The sequence below is a fragment of the Zootoca vivipara genome, chromosome 6 (assembly GCF_963506605.1).
Source record: "Zootoca vivipara chromosome 6, rZooViv1.1, whole genome shotgun sequence".
In the NCBI taxonomy this organism is placed as follows: Eukaryota; Metazoa; Chordata; class Lepidosauria; order Squamata; family Lacertidae; genus Zootoca; species Zootoca vivipara.
The window spans coordinates 58,056,220-58,074,134 of record NC_083281.1 but is presented as its reverse complement, the minus strand read 5'-3'; the positions used below and the strand labels follow the sequence as shown (position 1 = coordinate 58,074,134).

Below are 17,915 nucleotides of genomic sequence, written 5' to 3'. Positions count from 1 at the left end.
AGCAAGAGGCTTACAAGTATCAGTCTTTAGATTAATCTCACATTTACTACGAGGCAGCTGCTCATGACCAAGCCCCCAGCCTGAGGCTTGGGCCAGAGCTGTCCTTGGATGTAACCACAGCTCTCCATCCGCTGGACTGTACCAGCTCTCTCAAAACAGGCACCCTGGTTTGCTGAAGCAGCCCCTCCTGCTGGCCAGTCTCCCACTAGCTTCCCCTGTAGGTGGTGTAGGAATAGGGGCTGAGCAGCAAGGGGATGTGCACTTTTTCTTCCCCTGTGATGGTGAAGACAATCTAAACAGAGAGACAAGAAAGAGGGTGTATAAATACAGGGGGGGGATAGCAGGAGGTTGGTAGTGCTCTTTGGTCTGAGATCCTTTATTCGCTGCACTGGGCCTAGCCCATGAGAAGACATTTGTCAGGGGCACCAATGCCTGGTCTGGAGCACCCGTAGTGCCCAGTCCTGGCACACCTCTGGCTTTGTGCTCCTTCAGGGATGTCTCATGCACAACATCCAGCTCACCAGGCATCTCCTGCCAACCACCCAGGCCTCTTCCTCCAAGTTTCTGAGGGCCTTCACGGCATGCAGCCTTCATAATGTAACGTTTATGCTGATTTCTCCCATTTTCCAATGCTGTTCTTTTCCTGCCAGGAATTACATCCCTCAAAGGGCAGTGAGTCATGGTCACTGCCACCATCAGTCCTCCCTATGTAGGAAGGAGCCTTTCACCCCACCCCCTTCCAGGTATGAGTTTCATCTGGGAACCAAACTTACTTCCACATAAGGGTAGAAGCTGCTGTATCCTTGTTGCTCCCAGTACTCCCTCGTCTCAAAGCGCAGCTTATAGGTGCCAGGTTTCAGCTCCCTGGGCATCGGGCTGTTTCTGTCCAAGCGCCCATCAGGATTTGTCTTGCTGGAACAGAATAAATGAGGCTGAAACTGCAACGCCCCCAGCCCTACCAAGGGAGGGAGATTGTCCCACTTCATCCCCTCTTACCTCCTCATGAGCTCTGCCCACGGACGTTGGGGGTCCTCCAGCTTAGAGAAGTGCATGGTCAGGCCTTGGGCAGGGAGGCCGGTGAGCACGTTCAGTGCATGGACAGTCAGGAAAGCGTGGTGGGCCTCATCTGAACTAGCCACCTGGGATTCAGAATGGAGAGCTGGGTGGAACAAAGGCCTCTGTACAAGTTCCTTCCCCTTCCATGACTCCCAAAGGAAGATGTCAGCCTCAGCAGCAGGCCCTTATTTTCCAAGCTCTTTCTTGCTGCCCTCACAACCTTCCCATTTTTAAATGTTTGCTTTTTCTCCCAAGTGCTGTGTGCATGGGGGCTTTCTATGAGGCATTGTGGTTGTGGGGGGAGAGGGAGCAGAGCTGTGCCTGTCAACCCCAGCCTACCCACTGCTCACCCATCCACCAGCTGTGTGTTCAAACACAAACTCTGCTGGCTCCAGGGTGAGGGGTTTTGTTGGAGGTGGGTGGGTAGGTGGCTGGGGTAAGGACAAGATGCCCTCGGCAGACCCTGCTTGCTTGCTGCTGTCCACGCTGCCTGTTCATTTGCCCAAATTGTAGCCCTGCAGCTTTAATATAGTGCCTGCCACTGTTTGTACAGAGAGGGCAGGTGAGCAAGTAGTGAAGGTGTAGAGGAGGTTCAGGGGCAGTAAAGGCCAGCAGTGGTTCTGGGGCAGGTGCCTTACAATACCAACCCCTTGACAGAAGCCCTGCCTCACAGAAGTGCATTCCTCTGCTCTTAAGTATCGGGAAGCAGTACTCCTGGGTTTCAAACAGAGGTCCTTCCCAGCCCTATCTGGAGATGTTGGGGATGAACCTAAGAACATTGAGCTATGGCCCCTCTCCACCCAGAAGGCAGGACTGAACAATGGCAGCTCTGCTCCTCCCCCTCACTCCCCGCCCCATGTATTATTTCATTGCCTTCTTAAACATTTGATCCCTGGCCACACAGTTCCTTTACTTTCTGGCACATGCCAGGAAACTCCCCAAGACATTCAAGAGTGTAGCATTCAAGCTTCTTGTTTTTCTGAAGCTGCCAGAAATTTACATTCCCACCCTCTTGCCAAGTTCCCCAATGAAACACCAAAGCAGGAAGGCTATCCCTTCTCTTGGGCTGAGCCCACCCACCATCCTAGAATCTCTCACTACCTGGGGTCTCCCTCCTCCGTCCCTCTGTGGTAGTTGGTTTCTCTCATCCATTCTGGGGCATTTCTGATGCAGCCCCTTCCAACTCCACTTCCTTCTTGCCTTCCCCTGGAAGGCTGGCTGCCTGTCATGACTCAGCAGAAAGTCTTAACCCTTTTGTGGTTTGTGGTGCCATGAGGGCAGGCTCAACAGGGGCCCCCCTGAAAACATGAGAAAGGGACCAATTCATTTCTGGGCGGGGGGAGGATTCATTTCAGGGCAAGGGGGGAGGGTTCCATCTCCATCTCTACCCAGCCTAATCTGTAAAATATACATTTGAAGTTTTTGGGACTTCTCACTGGAGTAAAATGCAGCAAGCATTTTGTGGGAGAACCAGCAATATCATCATGCCCCAGCACGAGCAAAAAGGAAGATACAGGAGCAGTGGTATGGTTACCCAGGAGTATTTGTGAGTTCTCAGTACGTACTTTGATCATTGCTGTTGCTGTAGTGCTAAGACCTTCTCTAAGCTGTCTGTAGCCTGCAGGATCAGAGTGTATTGGGGAGTTACTTGTAAAAAAATAATTCCATTAGCATTTGGGCAGAGGGGATAAAAGCCCCACATGGCAAAGCAGTGTTATAGAAGATCCTGAGAGCCCCACTGGCCAAGTAACTCGAGGAAACTTCAAACTCACTAGGGTACTTTCAGATACAGTAAATGGAAATGGGTCACAGCTGTAATACTAGACTACTCTTGTTCTTAAGAGTAAATGCTTCATTTTTGCACACCATACAGATAAAGCACATGAATTCCCCCAAAGGATCTGGGCAAATGTAATTTGCCCCTCACAGAGCTACAATTCCTAGCACCCTTGACAAACTGCACTTCCCAGGATTCTTTGGTTGGGTAGGGGAACTGTGCTTCCTGAGCGCTGTAGGTAGTCACCAGCTGCCCAGCAGGGAGGTCTTCAGACTTCGTCACAGACTTTTCAGGGGGATTAAAGATGGGGGCTTCATTCTCATCCCTTACGTTGACAGTGATTGTGGCCGTGGATGTTGGGAGAGTCACTGAAAAGGGAACTTCATTCACCACAGTAACCAGAAGGGTGAAGAGATCCTTCGCCTCAAAGTCCAGACCCTGGAAAGGAGGCAAGAGAGAGAGAGATGATGCAATCAGGCGGTGTCAGTAACATCCACCTAAACACCAGGGCAAAGCATAAGTCCCAGCAGCTTATGAGGCAGAAAGCTTAAGAGGACTGCAGCTTAAGGAGGGACTTCGGCTTACCTTAATGGTTGTCAGGAGACCATCATTGGTTTGGGGATCGGTAGCCACTTCAAAGTTGCCTTCCTCATTTCCTTTCACAATGGTGTACTTGGCTTTCCATGCTGAGGTCCCTGCCTGATCTGCGTCTTTCACCAAAAGCCTGGCAACTTGGAATCCCACCTTGTTCTCTGGCACAGTTGAAACATACTAGAAGACAGAAGGAGGACACTGACTTAGACTGAGTGTGGCTTTGCCTTGCTGGGGTGCAGAGGCCCAGCTCAGTGGGATGCTATGATGGTGCTATTCTGGAACTTCCCCAGGGCCTCCCCCTTCTTTTCTGGAGAAGACAGGAGTTTGGGATACAGGGACAGAGGATTTCGGCAGGGTAGGACGCGATGCCAGACTGGCCAAGGAAGGCGTAGGAGAAGCCTCAACATTACCGTGAGTGGGTCAAATATTGGCTGGTTGTCGTTTGCGTCCGTGACAATAATCACTGCTTTCCCTGTAGTACTTAAGCCTTCTCCTAACATGTCTCTAGCTTCAATGACCAGCGTGTACTGGGGGAATTTCTGAAAGCAAACCAAATAACCATGTTATGTTAACATTACAGAGAGAGAATTCTCGATGGGGAAGTGGGAGATCATAGCCTTGCATGTGAAAAGATTAGCCTAGATTAGCCACTTCTTATCATTATCATTACAACAGTTAAACTCATACAACATAATAAGTGAAGAGGTGGCTTCAAATCAGCATTTGATCGGGTGCTTACGTATCACTGCTTCCAACAGGGTTTAAGTGCAAGTGACTCATTGCAAGTGTGCAGACTTGGAAAATGCTACAGGTGTGCTTGACAGTGATTGACACCCTCAAACACTGCCCGCCCCCGCCCACCCACAGCCAGGACATTCACCTCTCGGTCAAGGCCTGTTGTGATCACACTGATCCACCCTGTTTCATTGTTGATGGTGAACATCTGACTGTAGGGCTGTGTGGGCTCCTGGCTGATGATGTAGTAGGTGATGACCCCATTGTAGGTATTCACGGCATCATCTTTGTCCGTGGCAGACACTTGCATCACTGGGGTACCTGGGAATGCATAAAAAAGCATTTGAGAAGCAGAAACGGGGTGCGGGGAGGCTGCCTTGATGCTAGTTAGGAAGGCAGAACAGATTCTGTCTCAGACAGGTGTTAAAAGACGTGCCAAGTGAATGCAACTCACTCCAGAGTTCAGGAGTGAGCATCTCACCCCCAGCATCTCCAGGCAGGGCTGACAGTGTCTTTCCAAGGTTTCAGCATACTTTCTGTGCTGTCAGCAACCCTGAGCTAGGTTCCTAAGCCACAGAGCACCTGAGCACAATACAGTGGTGCCTCGCTAGACAAATTTAATTCATTCCACGGGTCTTTTCTTATAACGAAAAATTTGTCTCGCGAATCCCATAGGAATGCATTGAATTTTTTTTTTAAAAAAATTGCCCATAGGAACACATTAATTGAATTTCAATGCATTCCTATGGGAAACCGCGATTCACTAGACGAATTTTTCGTAAAACGAATTCGTCTAGCGAGGCAACCTCCACTAGAAAAAACCTTTCATTAAGCGGAAATTTCGTTAAGCAGGGCATTCGTTAAGCGAGGCACCACTGTACATTCCAGTCTGCATGACAGCTGAAGGGATCTGTGGGCTCCATTACCTGCTGCATAATCTACATAGGGAGGTGGAAGCACAGCTTGGCCTGAGCGGGCTTTGCAGAAAATAAACTAGAGGGGGGCAGTGAAGTAGTACCATGCACATAAATCAAGGTTGGGGAAGCCATGGACCCCAGGCAGAGTTGGATTCCATTTCCCATCATGGGGAAATGGCCAGCATGGTCAATGGTCAGGGTTGAGAGGATTTGCAGCAACTTCCCATGGTGGCTGGGTCCAGGAGGACAAATGGGGCACTGGGCCACAAATGTCTGTCTGTCCTCAGCTTGCCCAACCACTCTGCCCTCCTTGTTAAATGCATCCATTCTGGAGGGTGGGATGCCACTGGCTGCAACCTTCCTTCTCCTTTAGCCTCAGTGTTGCCCTTGTAGAACTCAGCAGGGCAGGGGGGACAAAGCTAGAATTCATTTGCTCTCCCTCTCATTGGCTGCAACCCTACCTACAACCAGGCTCACTGCCTTCCACCCAACCAGTCCCAATGGGCACCAGCCACTGATGGCCTTTTCTCACATACCGTATTTTTCTTTCTATAATACGCACTCTTTTCCTCCTAAAAAGTAAGAGGAAGTGTCTGTGCGTCTTATGGAGCAAATGCGTGGTCCCTGGAGCTGAATTGCCAGGGGCTAAAGGCAGATCTTTTTAGAAAGAGCTAAAGGCTAACAAGAGGGAAAGGAACCGGCTCAGCAGCTGGTTGCAAGAGATCGGGGAGGGAGATAAGAGAGCTAGCTCCCTTCCTGGCCCCTCCCCTAGGCCTCAATTGTTGTCTGCAGAGGGAGACATGTGACTGGCTGATTAGATTATCTGTCTGGAAACTGTAGAAATGGGTCTATTTCCTTTCCTAGAAGCTGCAGAACTGTGAGTTGAACCCCATAAAATCAGGATTTTTTCCCTTTGCAAGGAAACTCAGCAACTTTGAGCTGATCCTAAAAATGGAGCTTCCCCCCTTTGCAAAAAAGATGCACAACCCTGATCTGACCCCCCCTCAAAAAAACAGGGCTTTTCCCATTAGCAAAAAAAAGCTGCACAACTTTGAGCTGATCCTTAAAAAATGGAGCTTTCCCCCTTTGCAAAAGAAGCTTCCTCAAATATTTAATTGGGGGGTGGGGGGCAAAGGCACCTAGGCCTCTAGGAGTTGACTGCTACGCCTAGGACAGGGGTCTGCAACCTTTAAGACAAAAAGAGCCACTTGGACCCGTTTCCAAAGAAAACAAACAAACTGGGAGCCGCAAAACCATTGCGACATTAAAAACAAATATAACACTGCATATATTGTTTCTTACCTTAATGCTATATAATTCAGTGGGACTTACTTCTGAGAAACATGGTTAGGATCATTATCTACTGGCTTTTAGACTTCTCAAATGTTCAAATGTAGTTACTGGCCAAAAAAACACCTCTGTTTAAAAATGCCTATTTAAAAAAGCGAAAATATCTTTAGAAACATGTCTTTTTAAAAGAATATACATTTCAAAATGTGTGTTTTTGGGTTCTTGTTTAAATAGGTGGCAGATTAATGGAATGGACTTGTGCAGAATTAGAATAGACCAGAAATAGATGGAGTTGTCCAACCATACAAAAAAGCCATCAGCCCCCCCCCCGGGGGGGGGCTATATGCCAAGGAGGGACGAAGGCGGTGAGGGGCAGTGGCGCGGCTCCGTCTCCTCACCGCTTCCCCGGGCGTCTGTCAGTGGCAGCGGCAGCAGGGGCCGGGGAACGGGAGCCTCCTCAGCGCTGGAGTGGCAGCAACAGCAACCGCAGGGGGCGGGCATGGCTAAAGCGCCCTCTGACTGTACCTTGGAGAGACTGAGTGGCTGGCAAAGGAAGGAAAGGGAGGGAGGGAGGGAGGGAGGGAGGGAAGGAAGGAAGGAAGGAAGGAAGGAAGGAAGGAAGGAAGGAAGGAAGGAAGGAAGGAAGGACGGAGGGCGCCCGGGACGTGTGTGTGTGTGTCCCTCCTTTTCCTCCACACACACCCCGCCACCGCCCGCTCAGCTCTTCTCCTCCTTCCTCCCCTTCGGTTACATTTTTCCACAAGTAGCTGCTCGCCTCGCAAAAGCCCTTTCCAAGAAAGAAGACGTGGTGGAAATGTGAGACTGGAGGCGCGCGCGCTGCTGGCCCCCTCGGGAAAGCCAGCCGGAAAGCCGGAGTCATGTGCTGCCCTGCACCTCTTTAAAATGCCGTTGACAGCGCGTGGCAGTGGAGGTCGCCCGGCAAAAGTGCGTGCCTCGCGATCGAGAAAAGCCGGAGCGCGCCCGGCGGACAAGGGGCGGAGCCTTGTTGGCCCAGGCCAGTTGGCCTCGTTAGCAGGGCTGGTGCTAGGGTTTTTTGCGCCCTAGGCGAGATCACCATCTGGCACCCCCCCCCCCGAGGTGGTGGACTCTCCTTCCGGGAAGGCTTTGAAACAATGGTTGGATGACCATTTGGATACGTTAGTTGAGATTCCTGCATTGCAGGGGGGTGGACTAGATGATCCCTGGGTGCCTTCCAATTCCACCCCATTCCATGATTCTATGATGCCTCTCTTAGAGGGTGGGGTAAAGCCTGACCAGCCTCCCTCTTCGGCCTCCCCTCCTTACACCCCTATTGGCCGATCACTCCATGCCTATCAAGCAATTCCCCACATGGCATTGGCCCACTTTGTACAGACTAGGGATGGGAGGGAGGGGAAGAAACAGAGAAGGGGGCAAGGCTCCCCCCTCTCCCTCACAGTCTGTTTGTCTGTCTGTCTCTCTCTCACTCACTCACTCACTCACTCACACACACCCACACACACCTTCTCTTTCCTCAGCTAAGTTCTCCCTGTCCCAGCGGCGACGCACCCAGGAGACGCCGCTGAGGAACCAGGCACCCAAGGCTTGCTGGCTTGCCCAGCCGTCTCCGGCCCTGGCGCTTGGCAGCACGCCCTGGCAGGCAGGGCTGCCACTCCGTGCCCGCTGGCTCAGGCATAGGCTCTGTGCCCGGAGGGCTGCTGGGCGGGGCTCCTCGCTCGGCCGGTGCTTCCTTTTTAATTTTTTCTTTTCCCGGCGTTGTCGGGCGAGGGGCGGGCCAGCGAGGAGGGGCGTCACGCCAGTCAGCCACTAGCGTGGCGCCTCGCTAGCCCGCCCCTCGCCCGGCAACAGCGGGAGGAGAAAAAATAAAAGAGGAAGCTGCAGCCGGCAGCCTCGCTCGGCAGGCAGCTTCCTTTTTAATTTTTTCTTCTCCCGACGTTGCCGGGCGAGGGGTGGGCCAGTGAGGAGGGGCATCACGCCAGTCAGCCACTAGCGTGGCGCCTCGCTAGCCCGCCCCTCGCCCGGCAACAGCGGGAGGAGAAAAAATAAAAGAGGAAGCTGCAGCCGGCAGCCTCGCTCGGCAGGCAGCTTCCTTTTTTATTTTTTCTTCTCCCGACGTTGCCGGGCGAGGGGTGGGCCAGTGAGGAGGGGCATCACGCCAGTCAGCCACTAGCGTGGCGCCTCGCTAGCCCGCCCCTCGCCCGGCAACAGCGGGAGGAGAAAAAATAAAAGAGGAAGCTGCAGCCGGCAGCCTCGCTCGGCAGGCAGCTTCCTTTTTAATTTTTTCTTTTCCCGGCGTTGTCGGGCGAGGGGCGGGCCAGCGAGGAGGGGCGTCACGCCAGTCAGCCACTAGCGTGGCGCCTCGCTAACCCGCCCCTCGCCCGGCAACAGCGGGAGGAGAAAAAATAAAAGAGGAAGCTGCAGCCGGCAGCCTCGCTCGGCAGGCAGCTTCCTTTTTTATTTTTTCTTCTCCCGACGTTGCCGGGCGAGGGGTGGGCCAGTGAGGAGGGGCATCACGCCAGTCAGCCACTAGCGTGGCGCCTCGCTAGCCCGCCCCTCGCCCGGCAACAGCGGGAGGAGAAAAAATAAAAGAGGAAGCTGCAGCCGGCAGCCTCGCTCGGCAGGCAGCTTCCTTTTTAATTTTTTCTTTTCCCGGCGTTGTCGGGCGAGGGGCGGGCCAGCGAGGAGGGGCGTCACGCCAGTCAGCCACTAGCGTGGCGCCTCGCTAGCCCGCCCCTCGCCCGGCAACGGCGGGAGGAGAAAAAATAAAAGAGGAAGCTGCAGCCGGCATGGAGGCGAGGGGCGGGCCAGTTAGGAGGGAGGGGCGTCAGCGTCAGCCAGCCAATAACGCGCCGCCATGCTAGCCTAGCCTGCCCCTCACCTCCTCCCAGGTCCCGCCCCCCAGCCCGGCAGCTTCAGGAAAAAAAAAGAGGAATCCACAGGCGCGCCGGGGGGAAAAACCAAAAGAAAGGCGCACAGGGGCGCCGTGGGAGGGCGGCAGGCGACGGTGGCGTTAGTATCCGCCCCGGAGCCGCGGCAAAGGTGTAAAAGAGCCGCATGCGGCTCCGGAGCTGCGGGTTGCCGACCCCCGGCCTAGGACAATTCAAGAAAGCAATTTTTTTTCTTGTTTTCCTCCTCTAAAAACTAGGTACGTCCTATGGTCAGGTGCGTCCTATGGAGCGAAAACTACAGTATATGCACACGCACACCTACCTGGGGTGGCTCCTTCTGCTACAGATCCTTCAAAGACGCTCTGGGTGAAAATGGGCTTGTTGTCATTTTGGTCCCTGACCTTGATGATGATCTCCATGGGGTACTCCACAGGCTGCCCATTCACAGACACAGCATGAGAGAAAAGCTGCAGAGGAGAAGCAACAAAGGGCCATTAATTCACTAGTATGGGCACAAAAATAGAAAAAGTGCTCTTTTTCTATTTTTAAAGGAAGGAACCACAGACATAGAAAGTTTATTACTGTTCTAGGCAAAAGTCATATGATGGGGACAGCAGCAAAAGGCTTCTGCCAGTTCCCCTGTCACAGCCACCTCCTCCTTTGCACCTTATAGCTTCACTCCCAAAAAACAGCAACTCAAGAAACAGGATGCCCAGCTTTTAACCCCTATAGCTTTAGAGCAGGCATCCCCAAACTTCGGCCCTCCAGATGTTTTGGACTACAATTCCCATCATCCCTGACCACTGGTCCTCTCAGCTAGGGATCATGGGAGTTGTAGGCAAAAACATCTGGAGGGCCGCAGTTTGGGGATGCCTGCTTTAGAGGTTTCATGAGGCTTTAGAGATATTCACCCAATATTTCAAGAGGAAATTTCACTACAAAGAAACCTGAGACAGCCAAGACACCTCATGGGAGTCAGGACATGCTCTTCTATTTGCCAAATGGACATCATGTTCTGAAACTGAAAGTTCCTGAAGGAGGACTGCAACTATCTTCTCTGGCAGGGGAGCGAAAAAGAGGCAGGTAGGGGGGCCTTGTGGAAGGGCCATTGCTCAGCTGCTTTGCATGCCAAAGGACCCAGGTTCAATCCCCACAAGACCCTGCTACCAGTCAGGGCAGGTAAGACTGAGCTAGATCAATCTGATGCTTTATATCTCTGCTCACTCACTTAGGGGAGTCACTGTGGGTCTTGTCTTGGATGCACAGGTTGTCTCCACTAGAAGTCTTCATGTTAAGAACTATGGGGCCTTCCAGTTGAGGTCAGAAAGGCCCCACCCCCATTGAACTAGATGGAAACTTTTTATTCCAGCAGGCTTTTTAATTGAACTCAGATTTTATGGTTCAAACTAATTTTTAATCTTATTATACTGGGTCTCCTGTATACTGCTTAGATATGACCGCAATTAAGTGGTATAAATTATATGTGGTATAAGTGGTAAATTATAAGTGGTATTTATAAGATTGAAATAAATAGATGTGCTAATAGTTTGACCCGTATAAGGCAATTTCATATGTCTCTAATCTACAACACAGCTTTCACTAACTTGGCAGCCTCCATATGCTCATTGGAGCTGATGGAAGTTGTAATACAAACTATCTGGAGGAGGTCAGGCTGGGAGAAGCCAGCTCTAATGCAACACCAAACAGCTTGGCAGTTGCCGACAAACCCCTAGAGGGCACCCAAGGGAGACATCTGTCTCACGTACTGGTATGTTTTCTCCCATCCATTCCTCCCACCCACCAGAGGAGCAGCACCCAAGCACTGAATGCTGCTCAACAGCCAGCTCCAACTCCTGAAAGAAGAACCTGAAGCTTGATCGTGAACAGTGCACAGGGACTCACAACGTATCTGTCCATATCCTCTCTGTCCAGTGGGCGGGTCACCTTCAGCCAGCCAGTTTCCCTCTCAATGATGAAGACTCCAATCGGGGGAGTATCAGCCCCCTGCCCAGTGATGCTGTAGAAGACTGTCATCTCTTTATTCTTAGTAGATTGGATCTGGTGGAGAAAATAATCAAGATGATGACAGGTATTGAGCATTAGGTAGTCAAGGCTGGTTGAAACATGCCATATCCCTTTCCCTGACGCATGTCATATTTCTGCCCACCCTCCACACCAACAGAGATGCACCTGCAGCTCATGAGCCCAGCAGACAGCCTCCAATGATGCACAGCCCACAAGATGTAGTGATGGCCACTAACGTGGATGCCTTTAGAAGAGTCAACCTATTAGATTATTACTTGCCAAGAATTGGAAGACTCAAGAAATACCAACTATAGAAGAATGGCAAATGAACATGATGGACTTTATGGAACTTGCCAAACTGACTTGAAGACTCCTCGAACAGAAAGAAGAGACGGTGGAAGAAGATTGGAAGAAATTTAAATTATACCTGAATAAATATTGTAATATTTGATATTTTGGAATCTTTTTGGAAGTGGATAAAGGCTATCGGTGTAAAAGTAGAAAATTTATTTAGTGTATTAATAAGTGAGGAAGTTTTTAAGAGAAATTTTTGATAAGGATATTGTAAGGGGAAGACAGTATAGAGAGCCTCCCCCGTGCATCAGAAGTAGCTCCTCCCCAAGCAGTGATGAAAGCGAACACGCTGAGGAAGCCTGTCAGGAAATGGAGGGAGAGGTCCGGGGCTCTGGCAGCATGAGAGAGACCCGGCCACACAGGAGGGAGGAAATAGAGGGGGAAAGAGGGGAGAAGGAAAACATGGAGCACAGACCCTTTCCTCCGGTTCCGGAATTACGCAGAAGAAAGAGGGGAAGAAGGTTCACTGTCCCTAGACTCTTATGTTGGTGGAAGTCAAGGGGAGGAGCAGTGCCGGATTCTGCATCAGAATGAGCAGACATGCTTTTACACACCTGTCTCACTGAAAATGGACTGCACTAATAAAAACTGTTTAAAAACCGGCATGCGGAACGTCGTTACTCTAGAGTAGTTGCAAGAACCCCTGACAGATATAATAGATAAAAATTGAAATTCAATTGGGGGGACTCGAGGAAGTCACCCAAAGAGATTAAGAAAAATGATGAAATGACAAGAATTTATATGTATTGTGTGTTTTTTTGTGGTGGATTTGTATATATTTGTGTGTGGTGTTATAAAATAAATAAATAAAAATGGGGTGGGGGAATAGAAGAGTCAACCTTTTGATGGAGGGTAAGGGTACCAAGAGCTACCAGCCACAATGATTATATTCTACTTCCACGGTCAAGAGGTAGTATGCCTCTGAATGCCAGCTGCATGGAATCACAGGTGGGGTTAATGTTGAAGCACCCATGTTCTGCTTCTGGGCCCATCTAGTTCAACCCCCAGTGACCCTAAGACATTACCAACTTGGGCATCAAGTAACTTAAAGGGAAGCAGGCCCCTGCAGGGACTCCAGGAGATGCTGCCGCCTCAACTTACCTGCACCAGTTGCTTGGGGAAAGGACCTCTCTCATTCTCAGAGCAAACAATGGGTGGGATGACCCAGTCTCTCTTCTGCCTCCTCAGGCCTGGGCCGGATACTGGGAAAGTCAGCACCTCTCCATGACCAAGGGAATAGAGCTCCTGAAAAATAAAAATAAATGCACCTCTAGCTCAGCAAGGGATGAACAAAGCAGGGCATTTCATCATGGAAGCCTTGGCTGATGCCTCTGGAAGGCTCCCTGGCAAACAAAGAGGGCAAGGGAGGCTGGCAGAGGAAGGAGGCTCTGAACAGAAGGCTCCGTACCGCGTGAGGATGCTGCTTGTGGGATCCATGGCCATGACTTCGCAGTGTCACCTTGGCAGAGTGTTTCTTTCCAGCCCCGTCCCAGGCATGGATGAAGAAGTGCCACTCGCGAATGTGGACAGGCCTTTTCACCACCACCACGCCATCCGAGCGCACCCTGAAGCGAGTGTCGTCCGAAGCGAAGGGTTGGTGTGTCCTTTCTGAGCATCCCTCAAAGTTTACTGCATGAAAGGGAGGAGAGAGAAAGATTGGGAGGGGGGGCATCAGAGATTCAGCAATTAGGAAGCAAGAGGATGAACTGGCAGGTGGGCTTTACCAAAATAAGCTTTTCCAAAAATGCTGCAGCCAGGGGGTGCTCACGCACCAAACTTATGAGCAGAGGAAGCACCTTTTCCAACACAAACAAGGTAAGTTTCCACAATCTGGGGCCACTCCCAGGGTGCGGACTCACCAACTGTGCAGGCAGCTTAGTAAGTGTTTCAGCTGCTCCAGTTGGAAATGGTTCACTTTCGGAGAATGGTGGGAAACAGGCTAGCGGCTGAAGAGCTTGGTTGTGTGGCAGGTAGGGAGAGACACAGTTTGGGGATACCCCTTTCTGCTTACAAAACATACATTTAAATATCATTTGCATACACTAATTTATATGCATAGATGCACATTTTAAAAATTCCCAACTATAATTTAGATAGCAATACATGATCGAAAAGGCTGTTCCCTGGCTGATCTGCATGCCTGTTGTACGGGTGCTCACTGTTGAGGAAGGGCTGTGGCTGGCTGGCTGGATGAGCATCTGCTCTGTATATAAAAAGGTCTTGAGTTCAATACATGGAAGAATCATCTCCAGTGAGGACTGGGAAGGTTCCCTGCCTGAAAACCTGGACAGCCATTGCTGCCAGTCAGCACAGACAATACTGAACTAGATAGGTGAATGATCTGAAGTTTCCCGCTTCCTATGTCCCTAACTTCAACTGGACAGCATTTCAAATGGGTTCAGCAGTGGACCTTTATCTTGGGCAGCCTTATCAAGAGTAGGCCAAGGCCAAGGCGGTGAGCAATAAGGCTCTAACTCGCCCACAAATACCTAGACAGATTTTTCAGGCGCAATCTGGCAAAAGATGCAACTTCACTTCCATGGAGCTTCCTAGATTCCAGGGAGAGTTTGGAGTGCTTTCCTAAATGTAACTGTTTCATTGTCATGTGCCCTTTCATCAAAGTGGGAGCCTTAAAAACCTCTAAAGTGGTACCATTTGGTTCAGGTCAGCATCACAGTATCTCATGTTGAATGTGTGGAACTGGAAGTCTAGGTTTTTATATGCAGGTGACTCTCAACTTATGATGGGGTTACATTTTGGGGAGAGCACCTAAAGCCAAAAATCGTGTATAGTCAAAACACACTGAGTTCAATGGTGGGTGGGATTGTCAAAGTCTTTTTCTCCCACAGATGCCTGCCCGCTTTTGAGCCCCCTTTAACAGTTCGCTCCTTAGCAGTCTTAAACTGCAGCGCTGTCTTATAGATTTATAGGCATGATAAAAATAATAAGGGCAGTAAAGGAATTCCAAGACCTTAAAACAAACCTAAAACTGCTCTAAAGCACCCTTAAAGCACTTAGAGGCTCTTAGGAACAGAAACTTTACCGAGTGCACGCCGAAGCTACCCTTCACGTCGCCATCTTGGATTTGAAGTCCAAGGCAGTCTAGTGAGTTTGTAGCAAAGCTGATTCAACCGTATGATTTCCTTGGTTGCAGCTCAGTCCTTTCACCACAACGCCAAGCAACTCTCAGATTTGTTACCATAGCAGGAAATCACCAGCACTGACTCACTGGCAACAACCCCCAAAAGCCTGTGATAAGCAGTCCAATTGTGGGAGGCACAAGTGCAATTTACACACGCACACGACAACCTGACTCAGCTTCCCTCTAATTTTGCAAGAATGGAATCTAGTAACTGGCAAGAATGAACATGGGGAAGGGCAAGACTTTCAAAAGCCTCTCTTTTTTAAAAGTCTTGATATTACTAGTAAGATCTGTTACTTAAAAGTTAGGCTGCCTTAAACTTTATTTGATGAAATACCAATAATAAAAGCTGCATAAGCATGATGATGATTATTATTACAGGGGCCTGGCCTTGCATTCAACCAGGGTAAGAGGACATGAAGAGGAAGAGGTCAGGACATAGGATAGCGACCTGCAAAGACAGCTCAAATTCAGGATTATTTCATGATCACCAGCCAAGGTCAACAGTCAAGAGCCAATCTTTTTTCACAGCAGAACGGAAAATAAGACTCCAAGCTGATTCCATATGAAACAAGGTAAATGATTCACAAAGGATTATTGACAAGGCCCGCAGCCCGCCTCATCATGCTAACGAAACTACAATAAGCAGAAAAGCAGGAAGCCCCTGATTGGGCTGCCTGGTAACCAGTCAAGAGCAATAGTCAAAGTTCAGATGAACAAACACAAGCTACACACCCAGCAGTACTATAAAGTACTTAGGTTTATACCAGAGGACTAAAAAGCAGTCTCCTCCAGTCCAGTCACAAGCAGACAATAGCAGTGCTTCAGATTAAGGGGCAAAAACCTGGTATCATTAACTTGCCCCAAATATGAGAGCTTCAGAGCTTCTTAGGTGGCAATCTGCGCTCCCAGCTGGACACAGATTCATATGCAGCTGAGCTGAGCGTCTATATTCACCAACTTTCTTCCATTTATCATTCATAAACTTGCACTTTTTGTCCTTTGCAGAATAGCCTTTTCATTATCCCTATCACCTTGAAAGGCAAGATGTTATACCCATTTTACAGAAGAAAGAATAGCTTGCCCAGCATTCAGTCAGTTTCCTCTTACGGAAGGAGGAAGTAATCATCCAGTGAATCTACAAGTGAGCCAAAGCCCAGGGCATGTAAATTCTGTTATTATTTGTATCTACCTCATGGGTGCTATAGCCTGTTTTTTCTCGCAGGATTGTTCACACTTATCGGTTGTGAGTCATCCTTCGCCAGAAGAATGAGCTGCAATGACATTTAGGAAACAGGGCACTTTCTTGTCCCTGGAAACTCCCAGACGGTGACATCACAGCAGGGGGCTTGGGCTCTGCTCTTTAGCATACTTAGCAGAATGATGAATCCAGCCCCCTAAATACATTACTGTGTTTTAAAGAAAGAGACTGGGCTACACAGCAAATTTGACAAGGTTATTCTGTGATTATGGATAAGTAAAGGCGGAATGCCCCACCCACAAATGGAAATCTTAAGGAGAGAGGGAGTATTAAGAAATATCTCTTACCCTTGCCCAACACACGATATCTTTCCAAGTTAGACCTGGGCACATTGAAAGTGTAAGTCTGTTGACTGAAGCCTGGTTGACACTGGGCTGCCGTCTCCTCACAAAGCCACCTTCCAGCCTAGCATGCAGGAAAAATAAGGATGAATCAAGAGGCTAAAAACCACCTCCCTTGAGCTTCAAGAAAAGCAGTCACTTTTAAGCCTGCCTGCTAGACCTTGTGGTAGCAAGAAACTGGAAACAAGCGAATTGTAACCTGAAAGGAGACAAAGCTGGACCATTGTCTTGATTGACAACTAAGTCAAATAAACCTTCCACAACCAAAAAATTAGTTTTCAGAAGAAGGTGGATTGTTTTATAATTTATGTCAGCCCAAAACTGACTTCTACTTCCTTCTTGAAGGTTAATTTGGGGTAACATATAATATCTTTATTGTACCACAGCTTCAGAGAAGGACAATGTTTGAAACTGTGACATTTATTTCAAACTGTGGGATGCAACACTTCAAGTTTATGTTCTCTCCACAAAACTTCCCCGCCTGTTTCCCGTTTACTACATCATATTAATTTTATTATTATTATTATTATTATTATTATTATTATTATCTGTGCATATTATTATTAGCTATCTATGTATATATCTGTACACTACACTTAACCCAAAAGTTTTAATAGAAATAGTTTCAAGAAAGGAGAAAGGCTCCCTCTCTGAGAGCAGGGTGGGCTTCAGCGGTCGCGGGGAGATTGGACAGATCCTCTAGCCGAGCAGCGCCCCGTGAGGCCCCTCTTACCTGTAAGAGCAGCAGGAATAAGCAAAGCCCCGACGGGCGTCCTGGCAGTGGCTGCAGCATCGCCATCGTGCAAGCGCAAGCGTCGAGCGCTAGGCAGTTTCTGGCCCTCGGCGCGTACTCGGCTCACACAGGTGCGGTACCCCGCCCTAAAACGAGGCTCCGCCCCATGCGTGGCGAGGGGCGGGGCTCCCCGCCAGCGCCACTCTTTTCCTCAGGCCAAGCCAGAGCCCCCATTGAACCCGAAGCGGGGCAGGAGAAGAGGGATGTGCCAGAGTCGTTCTCTGCTCCTTGCAAGGAGAAAAGTAGCGGCGTAGCGAGAACCCTTCCTCTGCAGCTGCGAGACTAGCTTTCCGCTTACAGGCAGTCTTGCCTTTTCCTCCTGAATGGGGAAAGCCCCTCTGCCGTGCTTCACGTGTAGAGCCAGCCTGAAGGGGTGGGGGAGCGGGGGGCTGTGGTGCCTTTCTGCCCGAACCCCTTGAAAGGCGCGGGCGGGCTCACTGGCGCCTCCTTTCGGCATCAGCACGTCCTGAAACTGTACTCCTCGTAGAATCGCTCGGAGTGCGTCTCCCGGGGTAGCGGCAGCGGCACTAATCCGAATTAAGCACCCGTGCTTCTAATAATCTCGCAGGATGGGCTGTGCCGCATTGAAATTCACCTTCCTGCTCCCATGTTTCCCATCCGGAAGCCCCTCATACCAGTTGCTTTCCCCTCTTTCAGCTGCGCTGGGGAGAGAGTGGTGAGAGCGATTTTCTCTCGAGGAGGCTCTGTGGGGTGCTCGCCACGTCTGAGACTAGACAGCAGG

General features: G+C 49.9%; 1 protein-coding gene across 1 annotated transcript; it reads right to left on the bottom strand.

Annotated features, from left to right (window-relative positions):
- Positions 1-46: 46 nt before the first annotated feature.
- LOC118086676 (cadherin-1) lies at positions 47-17,230 on the bottom strand. The gene is made up of 13 exons (XM_060276028.1): positions 17,114-17,230; positions 16,327-16,444; positions 13,045-13,265; positions 12,738-12,881; positions 11,160-11,315; positions 9,580-9,724; positions 4,308-4,483; positions 3,838-3,966; positions 3,419-3,604; positions 3,164-3,271; positions 997-1,139; positions 774-912; positions 47-292 (listed from the first exon to the last, which is right to left on the bottom strand). The coding sequence occupies exons 1-13, from the start codon at positions 17,177-17,179 to the stop codon at positions 206-208; spliced, it is 1,818 nt and encodes a 605-aa protein (XP_060132011.1). The 5' UTR covers positions 17,180-17,230; the 3' UTR covers positions 47-205.
- Positions 17,231-17,915: the final 685 nt, after the last annotated feature.